Below are 12,423 nucleotides of genomic sequence, written 5' to 3'. Positions count from 1 at the left end.
TATTTATGTGAAATTCTTGTTTGTGTACTATATATCGTTCCTATAGAAATTATTTGTTAATATTTATAGTCTACTGTGTTGTTAAAACAAAATAGTGCTATTTGTTGTTGTTATTTAATTATTTGTTAAAGTTAATGAATTAAGTTTGCTATTGCGTTTTATTGTTCACTAATTTCATAGTTTATATTGTTGTTATGTTCTGTCAGTTTATAATACGTTTTACGTTTTTACGTTTTACGTTTTACGTTTTCATACTTGAATATGGTTGTTATACATCATTTAGTGTGTATATTTGTTGCTTATTTATAGAATTCCAAGATTAGCCGAAAGTATTTTTACTTTTAAACAAAAAGTCAGGTACCTTGGAGAAAATCGGTGCATGGTCTTGACTGAGTGATAAGCATGAGAGCTGTTATGTGTTCTGGTGGAAATATTCTTGATTTTTATTTACGTTTTATTAATAATTTATTTGTCAATTAAAACATTTTTTTGCATGATGAGTTCATTAAGCTTTGTTACTTTTCTGTGTTGTTTATTGTTATTGTTATGAGATGTAATATTCTATTTATTGTTATTGCTGTTTATACTCTGTTTATTTATATAGTGTTTCTATATATTTTTATAAATGATAAATGTAATGTAGGATACGGAGAATGTGTTTAGATGGATTGGTTTTTCTATTAGGAATACTATGGATAATGGTATGTGATGTGGAAGCTGCAATACATAATAAATGGACTAAAGGACTGCACTTTAAAGTTGGCACACATAAAATAAAAAATAAAAAAATACATTATACCCACACACGCCATTTTTGGTGTCTGGGTTATTTTCGCATGTCAAGATATTGTATATAACCGAATAAAGGATTTCTGACTTCTGCATAGTGATTTGTGTTACATGAATGGCATTGAATACTTCGGACTTTGAGTAATAATAATAAAAACTAAATGTTATTTAAATTGGCTATTTTTGCGCTAAGTCCTGCTAATGAAATTTCCTAGATTCAGCCATAGTGCTGCGATCGAATGAGGCCTCTTTGTTTTTTTTTTTGTGTGATCTAAATGCTGACACACATTTGGAAAAAGCTATGATTGTGACGTTAAGACCTAATGTTTTCCAAACCGGTCGAGGCTAATTAATTCAAGTAGGAGGACATAATCCTGCTAGACGGCCTTGGAACCGTCTCAGACGTCAAAATGAAACGTCTGTAGCAATTCGTACTGCAATTTAACTTACGTAGATTCTTGGAGCCTTTCCCAAATCTTTACCAAATCCACTTGTTGGTATTTTACTGCCGTAGCCTATCCCACTCCACTCCGAATACATAGCAGTATTTCATTTCAATCCGAAAATAAAATGACTAAAGAAAAATTAATGTGATGACAGAAGTGATCTGACAACAAGGTAACCATCTAGCGTATCTGAGCTCAGTAATTTGGAACTCAAAATTTACATCTGTACATTTTCTTACTCATATATTCGTGTATTTGATGTTATCCTAGATATGATAATCCAAAACACCTCTCAACAGAAAGTTTAAAATTCAAGACGTTATCAATGAAAAGAGAAATTTCCAAATCAAGCTGTTCCCTTATTGCAGTAATTTTACTTCCATGAATTTAACAGCACCTTTCCAATTACCATTCCGCGGATGTGACCCCATCACACGGTCGGTTCTGACCCTTTCTAACCGAACGCTTCGATATTTTCACTCGACTTATCTCTGACCCGGAGGAATGCAAGCCATGCCAGGCAAGGCCAAGATGAAGACCCAATTGTTACTTACACTGCCGATGGCTGTAAGGGTATTGAGAGATGAAATACATTGGATGAAGAATGACTCTACGAAACTAATAATTAACTAATGACCCGTAGGCCATCCAATCTGACCTTCATCTATATCGTTGAGTAGGCTGAAAATGACTGATGAAATCGACTTCATAATCTAATCTCAACCTTCTCTCTTTGTGGGGACTGCCAGTGTTGTCTCCAATTTTGGTCGTATCTGTTTTTTTTTTTTTTTTTTTTTTTAATCAAACAAAAATATAATTGTTATTAGGACATTATTTAACTAAAATCAGACGTTCTAAACTAAAGATAAACAATGATGCATTATTAAAATTGGATCGCACAATTGGCTGTGCGTTATCTCAGTTTGTAAATAGACTAAAGTAGAAATATAGCAGTTATTTAAACATGGGAAATCTTATTTTAACTTTAAGTGACACCAAAAGGCTTTGCACTCTAGAGACAAACTGGTTGCACATTTAACCTAAATGTATCATAAAATAGAATGTTATTTAATTCTCATCAAACAACTATTTACCAACTAAATAACGTAGAATTTATACAATGTGCCTCCCAGTATAAAAATATACTGAATTCAGAGATTCATGTAAAAACTCCTTCAGGGAGCTTGAATTGCTGACTTTGCCCTGTCTCTATATCCTTCAGGTTGCTCTGTACTGCTACTAAATGTCTATTGACGAATGTATAAAATTTTCTTAAATTGTGAACGCAATAAAGATTTATTATAGAATGTATACAATGTGCCTCCCAGTATCAAAATGTACTGAACAGTTTCGAAATATTCTGTACCCCGCGCCTTTTCAAAATAGCTTAATATAATTATAAGGCACATCGTAATAATAATCTTTTATGATTAGTGATACTACTGTAAGTAAATTAGTAGACGAAAATGTAAAAAAAATAGAATAGGTTTTATTGTATGAACATAACACAACATCACATACAACAAACGAATAAACTGATATACTTACAATCCTAGATTGCATGTATCTGATCTCTGTTCTCTTTGATATCCGTCAACTACCAACCTTACAGCATCGAATTTCCCTAGTGTAACAAACTAGCGCCCGATTTCACTAGTGCGTGATGTTTCAGTTTGCAGTCGCACGCAGAGAAAGAAAGTGCTTATAACAAACAAACCAGCGTGGTCAGCAGACGAACCAACTTGGTCTTATGAAATACAGTAATTAAAACCGTCGAACCAGAACCCAGACGACCTGGTTTATGGTACTACGTAGTCTGGTAACGTATGGTTAGCGTGAAGCTATCGTAACCACAACCTAGGCGTTAACATATTTTCACTTCTGATACACGAACTCGGAAAACGAAATTTTTAACATTTCATTGTATTACGTTCTCTTATAAGTCATTAATTTTACATTATCCTTTACCATCAGGTTTACTTGGTTTATGATAAAATTATATAAGTTCCGAACGATTGGCAAAGGTAAAATAAACGTCTCTTTTTATTTTGTAAGTGTAAATGTATTTGATAACGTTTTTTAGTCAGCTTAAGCTCCAAAATTTTAAATATTGACCAAACACATCTCAACAATTTAAATAAAACTTTAAAGCAACCAAATCTGATATAAAAGGTGATACAGAGTTTTGGTTTCGATGATTATTTCGAATTATAAAATCATAAGATAACTCTCTTGAAAATAGAAACAGATAAAAAATATTTTATTTCGCCATTACAACTGGAAATAATCGACAACACAATAATTACGAAAAACAGGCATTTGAACTAGGAAATTTAGGCAATTTTAAAAAGGTCCATTAATAATGTTTTTTAATAATCCACCCAAGTCCTATTTTACTGCAAGGAAAACACTAGTCAATTGACGTCTGTTCTGGTTGGAGCACACCTTTTTCTAGGACTAATCATTTATACATGTGTATAACTAAGCACTGTACTTATTTTATACATATTAAAAAGAAATATTATGCAATACTTATCCTTCATATTGGCATGATGTAAATTATACACATATACATACTTACACTACCTAGACCCACCCGCACGTACACATCAAAAAAACAAAATAACCGCTGATAAGATAAAAATGTGAACTTCTCACAGTATGTACAGGAGTTATAGATCCAGTAAGAAATATGTTTGTAGCAAACATTCTGAATCGAATTATTTTGTATGGATAAAAGGTAATTCCTTCCAGTCATCGTTCATTACATAGTCAGTGTACGAAAGTGATATCCTTATTCTCTACCGTTTTTCTGACGGCCCAATTACAAGATGACCCTAAATTCTGCTTAAATTAAATACCTCATGGAGTGATTCCAAGTATTTTTATTTTCTTGTTAAAAATATTATGACTGTGACAAATATTTTTTTAAACAAACACATATCAGCCAAAGACTAATTGCACCATCTTTAAGTGACGGGCTCTGATACACTTTTCAAACTTTGTGTGCAACATTTTTTGACTTTTTTATCACTAGTTATCTTCTGTTGCATTAAGTACTTGCTCTGTTATGAAATATACCTGCTCTATAAGTCGTTCATGCATGTAAGCGTTAAGTATGTATTTTTTTACTTTTATGTAAGCTGGCACTTGTGATTAAAAGTTGTCTCATGAAAAAGGAGCAAAGATGTTTTCTCGAATCATTGGGTTAACGCTTTTTAACCCACAACAATATCTAATACCCGTATTCATATGTTCCTTTCAAAATATAACGTCAATAACAAACTCACAAAGAAAAATAGTAATTATGATCTGTTTGAAATTCCAATTATAGTGCCCCATATAACGGTGAAGCCCCTGCCTTCGTGTGGTCAGGTCTATTTGCATTCCCGTGTTGTCCAGAACTTCCGGTAACCATCTGCCGGTGACATGACAGCGAAGGTCCTTCTTTGTCCTTTCCTTTGTCACAGGAGAAATCCTCCGGTCATTAGAGCTTTCGACATCTGGGACATCAAATACAAAGCTTTGGCGCTCCTGCAGGATCTGTTGTCTCTTACATACCTCCTCCTTCTCCCCCACCTACTACTATGTCCTCAACAACAGGCGATTGTCTTTATGGAGATGAAAGGAAGAGAAAGGTTGTAGTTTAAAGAATTATTTAAACTCTGTGCCAGTGGATAGTGGAGGAATCCAAAATAATGAAATTCGTTGTATTATATCAAGAAATATTGAAATATTTTTTCTCTCATGGAGGATTACAAAAGGAGGTGTTAAACTGTAATATTGATTTCGAATCCTACAATATTGGTTTTAGTTTGACTAAATAACAACAACGTTTCAAACTTTACAGAATTGCCCAATAATAAAAAAAATTAAAAAAACTTAAACAAATTTATTTGGTTAAAAATTATCACACGTACAAATAAATTCTGATCCTTGGGTCTCAAGTAATTTAAGGTAAGGAGTATAAGTAAAAAATCTGTGTGAATGTTTGTATACACGTTGGAAACATATTTAAAAGTGTACCTTAAAATGTTGATGCTGGTTTTTACGGTAGAAACAAGATGGCGGCTGCCGCAGAACAAAGTATAACAAGACCTTCACGCGTTCAAACAGCTGGCTGTTTCAATAGACACACTTGTTCTTTTATTTCAGGTCAATGCATGTTCACTGCCATTTGAGATTGTTCTATTTCGCGCCGTTGCGTTTGCTGTAGAATATTTTAATGCCAGAAGCACGTAGAAAACTTCAAACTACATATCCAATGATTGAATATACTTCAATACACTTCAAGTCTATCGCAAAGTGGAGAGAGAGCTGTTAGGCGAAAATGGAAATGTGCATTATAAGGATTGTTTGCAACCACCTTGTATACTGATGTCCACAGCACAGATCTGGAGCATTAATAACGGTCTAGGAGGCAGAAACTAGATGAGGATCAAGTGCTCCAGAATTGGAGCACCCCAAGAATCTTTCTCGAAGTAGTAAATTGCAGTAAATCATGTCCACTTCGATTGAAACGGGGTAGAAGCAATTTTGGTCCAATCCAAGTATTATTTTCCGGTTGGATGACTTCCACTGATACTTTCTATACATCGAATTAGATCAATTTGGGATTGGCAGATCACCCTCAGTGGGTAAACGATCAACACAGGACTTTAATATCATCCCAGTTGGTTTTCGTTCCCTACCAAGTTTTTCTTTTCTTTTTTGGAAGAGGAGGAGAAATATGAAAACAGAACTATAATTGCTAATACAAAGCACTTATCTTGAGGTTTTTATATGACAGTTGAAAGACTTCTCCTGTGATAATATTCTTCTCCTACTTTTACCTTTTCTAATTTTTACAATTTTACATGTTTGGTATTTATCGGTGCACAAAAGAAGGAGATTCATTAAGAAGAGCACACAGATCTGTAGGAATATAGATGGTTATATCTGCAGTAATATATTTAAGATGATGCTAATGTATGGCTAAAACAAGATATGACAAGATTTTTTGAACTCCATGAACATAGTGGAATAAACGGAATGTATTACCGGTTACTTCTATTACATCTTCCATAATAACTTTGGTTGTCCATAAATTATAGTTAATAAAGTGAACGTTTGCAAAGTAACTGTAGTCAAAATATGTAGTTTTATATTACATAGATTTCATCACTATCAAGTAATCTACCCATTCATTCTCGTTTCTTAACAGATTACACTTTATTTCTCACACGTCACTGTGACGTCGATTCTCCTTAACAATGGCCTTTCATTTCCAATGTTGATGATAAAATTAAGAGAACCTAAACTGTTGCCTCTTTGTCTTTAACACGATACATTTGACCTAACGAATCAAATTTGAATGCACGTATGATTTTAAATTAAAGCTAGTTAGATTTTAACGAACCAAAGGCAATATTATCTCGCTATGCTTGATATTTACTGGGTTATATCTTATTAATGGCATTGTAAATTACGTTGAAGGAAGCCATTTTGATAACTCAAATATTCTTATTAACTCAGTACCGAATATTGGTTGCAGAGTTATAACAACGGTATTTTTCGTTTATATTAAAATCAAACGTGATAAACAATTAAAACAGTGCCTCGCACATTCTAAAACGAATCACTTTATCATAATTGTTTTTATTCTATAGAAGAGTATACTAAAGGTAGATAGAGTACCATACATAGATTGCTAGTAGTTTTTAGTTACATTTACTTTGACGCAAGCCAATGCATGTACTTATGTTATTATGGCAATAAAGAAATTTTGACTTTTGACTTTGACATTGACTTTATCGGAAGTAAGAAAACCTTTCATCCTCTCATTAAAATAAAGAATATATACTTGAGAGACCATCCAGCATAAATAGTAGTCACGTCATTAAAATGATTTAAAATTCATCCACCCTTAATAATGACATCACTCGATGTAATCAAAAGTCAGTTTACCTTGATGCCATTATCATTCGGAGTATTCAAACGTCAGCTTAACTTGATATTACCGTCATTCGGAGTATTCAAACGTCAGTTTACCTTGATGCTACCATTATTCGGAGTATTCAAACGTCAACTTAACTTGATACTACCGTCATTCGGAGTATTCAAACGTCAGTCTACCTTGATGCTACCATTATTCGGAGTATTCAAACGTCAACTTAACTTGATACTACCGTCATTCGGAGTATTCAAACGTCAACTTAACTTGATATTACCGTCATTCGGAGTATTCAAACGTCAGTTTACCTTGATGCTACCATTATTCGGAGTATTCAAACGTCAACTTAACTTGATACTACCGTCATTCGGAGTATTCAAACGTCAGCTTAACTTGATATTACCGTCATTCGGAGTATTCAAACGTCAGTCTACCTTGATGCTACCATTATTCGGAGTATTCAAACGTCAACTTAACTTGATCCTACCGTCATTCGGAGTATTCAAACGTCAGCTTAACTTGATATTACCGTCATTCGGAGTATTCAACCGTCAGTCTACCTTGATGCTACCATTATTCGGAGTATTCAAACGTCAACTTAACTTGATACTACCGTCATTCGGAGTATTCAAACGTCAGCTTAACTTGATATTACCGTCATTCGGAGTATTCAAATGTCAGTTTACCTTGATGCTACCATTATTCGGAGTATTCAAACGTCAACTTAACTTGATACTACCGTCATTCGGAGTATTCAAACGTCAGCTTCTCTTGATATTACCGTCATTCGGAGTATTCAAACGTCAGTCTACCTTGATGCTACCATTATTCGGAGTATTCAAACGTCAACTTAACTTGATACTACCGTCATTCGGAGTATTCAAACGTCAGCTTAACTTGATATTACCGTCATTCGGAGTATTCAAACGTCAGTCTACCTTGATGCTACCATTATTCGGAGTATTCAAACGTCAACTTAACTTGATACTACCGTCATTCGGAGTATTCAAACGTCAGCTTAACTTGATATTACCGTCATTCGGAGTATTCAAACGTCAGTTTACCTTGATGCTACCATTATTCGGAGTATTCAAACGTCAACTTAACTTGATACTACCGTCATTCGGAGTATTCAAACGTCAACTTAACTTGATACTACCGTCATTCGGAGTATTCAAACGTCAGCTTACCTCGATACTACCGTCATTCGGAGTATTCAAACGTCAGTTTACCTTGATACTACCGTCATTCGATGTATTCAAACGTCAACTTAACTTGATACTACCGTCATTCGGAGTATTCAAACGTCAGCTTACCTTGATACTACCGTCATTCGGAGTATTCAAACAGCAGCTTACCTTGATACTACCGTCATTCAGAATATTTAAACGTCAGCTTACCTTGATACTACCGTCATTCGGAGTATTCGGAGTATTCAAACGTCAGTTTACCTTGATACTACCGTCATTCGATGTATTCAAACGTCAGTCATAAACTTAACTTGATACTACCGTCATTCGGAGTAATTCAAACGTCAGTTTACCTTGATACTACCGTCATTCGGAGTATTCAATCGTCAGCTTACCTTGATACTACCGTCATTCGATGTATTCAAACGTAAACTTAAATTGATACTACCGTCATTCGGAGTATTCAAACGTCAGCTTATCTTGATACTACCGTCATTCGATGTACTCAAACGTAAACTTAAATTGATACTACCGTCATTCGGAGTATTCAAACGTCAGCTTATCTTGATACTACCGTCATTCGATGTATTCAATCTTGATATTAAAATCACGTTATCAAAAGCATTCAAAGGTTACGTACCTGACCTACCGTATTGGTATATGTCTCGAGGTGTTAAAACCTTGTAATTATAAATAAAATTGTTTTGGTAATAATAGTTAAATATGCATTGCTTAGGTGATCTCATAACAGAACACAGTTTGGTATAAGTAAAAGTACATAATCTAAAACCGTATTTACAGGGATCGTTTAAAAAGAGTTTTATTCTTACAATGTTTTAAAAAATATTTTGTTATTCTTACTATAACACGGTGTAGAACCAAAGGTTTTTCCAACCTCATTAGGGCATTCTTTTAGGAAAATTGTGATAAATAAGCTTTTGAGTTTTACAAATTCGGTTATACTCAGTTTTAAAAGGTTTTGTTTAGCTATTCGAAATGTCATACTAAATACATAGTTAAAATGTTAAATAACAAAATAAAATAATTCTCATTCAATAAGTGATCGTTATATTAAAATTAATATCACTATTAGTTTTCTATTATAATGGACCAATAGGTATGTGGAATGCCTCCAAATTTTATTTTTACTTCTTTACTTAAACATTAAATGTTCAATAGCTTTGAAATTTATATAGTCTACGGAATTTCGAACAAAACCACAATAACTTTTATAGAACCATAGAAATTACATATCTTTATAGGAAGGTAGAGAAATTATATTTGTTAAATAAAAAATTGCTAACCAGTCCTTTTGTACTAATAAACATATTAAGAGTGATACAAAGTACCTTATACTAGAACGTTTATTCCAAAACAGATTGTCTTACCAAATCTATGTTGCCTTGTACGTGGGAGAACAGGTGAAATTTTAATTATATCTCCAACATAGATTTAACTGAATTTTGCACCTTATTGGATGTTTGGATTAAATGGCCAAATATTAGACCAATCTCACTTGTCCTTGTTCGTCCGATTGGAAATATTTGGCCTAACAGATAGAACAGTCTTAGAGTTACTTACCTTGCGCTGGGCATGTTGAAGGGCAAGATCGGTGAGGTGTTGGACCGACACGAACCCGCTGCCCTCAGGATCACAGAGACGGAAGACTCTGCGCAACTGGTAGGCGGTGATCCTGCGTTGTCCGGCGGGCATCATGGGCTGCCCATCCCGCTCTTCAGAGTGGCTTTGGAGTATCACAGTCTCTCAAACCATTTCACACATTGGGACAACAACACTGAGCACATTCACCGAGTCAAATAAGGACAGCGTTTTGAGTGTCTTACGTCTTCAACAACAGAGAAAGATTCAACAATATTTATCAAGAGGAATTGAGTTTCCACTTTCTCAAAGCAAGTTTTGTTTATTATTATCGTAGAAAATGCCTTAAATGAGACTATACAAATACATTTTTAGTAATTTATAACATATAACAAGGAATTATTAAACTTTCCTAAACTATTAATAGTACTTCGAGCTTAAGTATGTATGAAAAATTGCATTTCTAAATCTGAATATATCTGAATATATATATTGAAGCCTACAGACACGAAAAAGGAAGTAAGTAAATTACTACGGAAATAATTATACTTGATATTGGAAATATTTGTATATATGTGTTACCAACCCGTTTAAATGTTTACAGCTTTTTTATCTTTTTCTTTTTTTTCTTTTTAAAGGAGAGACCGATCTCCTTTTAAGCCTTATTCTGTCCGTCCTTATGGGCCACTGGCCTGTGGCGTATTTTGCCTACTACGCATTATTTAGTCAAACAACTTCCATCAGAGTGACGTACATTGAGTCATTTGCTGTGATAAAACTTTGCATAGTTCGTAAAATAATCATAAACTATTTTAAGGTGCAAGCAAAAGTGTGTCGTAAAGTAATGTTGGTTGAGGATGATTTGATGATATTCAATACCTGCATCAATGTGTAACGGCAATATTGATTAAGTACTCAGATAAAAAAAATTATTTCAAAATGAGGATGATACTTATTGTGTTTATATCACTGTAAAGTACGGTTGTAACTGAAACAACATTTTATAAGAATTCCGGAAAGACAATAATTTTACAAACGCGTTTCACTTGGCGAGAATCGAAACCGTGCGTACCTGAAAATCAAGGTAAAAAGGAAAGAGCTACGAATCTGAGCAAATGTTTCTTAGTTTATGAACGCTAACGTGATTGGAGCAAATTCCAAACAAACTTTCTACTAAATATAACCCGCAAGACTGCACGCATGTCTTTGCCATGTGCACAGGACTGTCATAGACTCCACTTTTAAATGGGGTTTCAAGCATCCCTGAGCTATTTGATGGTCATTTGTTTACTGGAACTGCTTCCGAGTAAACAAATGTCTGAGTGGTCAGCCGGCTGGAACACTAAGATCAGAGAGATAAACAGATTCATTGTAAACATTAACATCCTAGGAACACGCCTTTCCATTTGTTTGGGTATATCCTAACATTAAGGAGGATTGAAATATAGAAGGCAAATTCTTTGTTAAAACTTCACTATTAACGATATATAATTTCAAAGAATTACATAATTTAGAACATTCGCTATCGATAAATGTACAAAATATAACTAAGTTTCAAGGACTGTAATCTATCCTATTCTACAGGTGTCAAAACTTAAGGTATTATGAGGAATTTTTGACGCCTCAAGAAGTCGGCTGATTTATTCCTGAAAACGCAGTGTTCAACTTTTTCAACATATAACGATGGCAAATGTTACTAAAACCTTACCATGGTCTATTTGATAGACTCATGAGTACAACACTAGTTATAAAATTAATAAAATTTATAGTGTAAAGTGGTGGTGTACAATTCCAAAATATTTAATTTGGACATTGTACTAATTAATTTCAGTCATTCCCAATTTATTTTTATTACAACTTTTAAGGCTTTTTTGTTTTATTACTGTATAGATAAATTTCAATTCCTTCAACAGTATTAAAAATTAGATATAGTTACAAAAATTAAAACGCATACGTTGTGATCTTGAAATATACTTTCCCAAAAGAATAGTCTAAGAAGTTACATTTTTTTTTTGTAAATAAAACTTCTCCAAAACCCATTTTTAGTTGCACTTTACCACGTGGTGAACTGAGACACGAGAAAGGAAAGAACTATAAATGTCAACACACAAAAAACATGAATATATGCTAAAAACTTGCTATCATTGTAAAACGCATTTTAATTACTCTAAGCCGCTTTAATTGGGGAAAGTGAAACCCAATCAGCTGTTGTCGATAGAAAGGGAAATACGCGGGAACCTAGGGGGAAAGTAAAACTGTTTCGTGTGTGAACACATAAACACACGAAAGGCTGCGTTTTTCACGCTCTGGTTGTCTTTGGAATTGGCCGTGAAAGAGCTCTTGATGAACAGAATTGGCGGGTGGACGTCAGATGATATGATTGCTGTGATAGAAATGCGACATCAGCTGTTTTTACAGCCGACTGTACGGGCGGCCATCTTGGTTGCAGCTGAATAAGAACAATGTC

At 34.0% G+C, this 12,423-nt stretch overlaps 1 protein-coding gene across 2 annotated transcripts in view; it reads right to left on the bottom strand.

Annotated features, from left to right (window-relative positions):
- Nucleotides 1–10,085, bottom strand: part of LOC124353766 (rab11 family-interacting protein 4) — a 224,922-nt gene extending 214,837 nt beyond the window's left edge. For both annotated transcript variants that reach the window (XM_046803760.1, XM_046803763.1), the window contains exon 1: nucleotides 9,939–10,085. In XM_046803760.1, coding sequence (XP_046659716.1) covers nucleotides 9,939–10,073 — 135 coding nt within the window. In that variant the 5' untranslated portion in view covers nucleotides 10,074–10,085. The remainder of the gene's footprint in view (nucleotides 1–9,938) is intronic.
- Nucleotides 10,086–12,423: the final 2,338 nt, after the last annotated feature.

The sequence above is a fragment of the Homalodisca vitripennis genome, chromosome 2 (genome assembly GCF_021130785.1).
Source record: "Homalodisca vitripennis isolate AUS2020 chromosome 2, UT_GWSS_2.1, whole genome shotgun sequence".
Taxonomy (NCBI): Eukaryota; Metazoa; Arthropoda; class Insecta; order Hemiptera; family Cicadellidae; genus Homalodisca; species Homalodisca vitripennis.
This window is presented reverse-complemented; position numbering and strand designations above follow the sequence as displayed.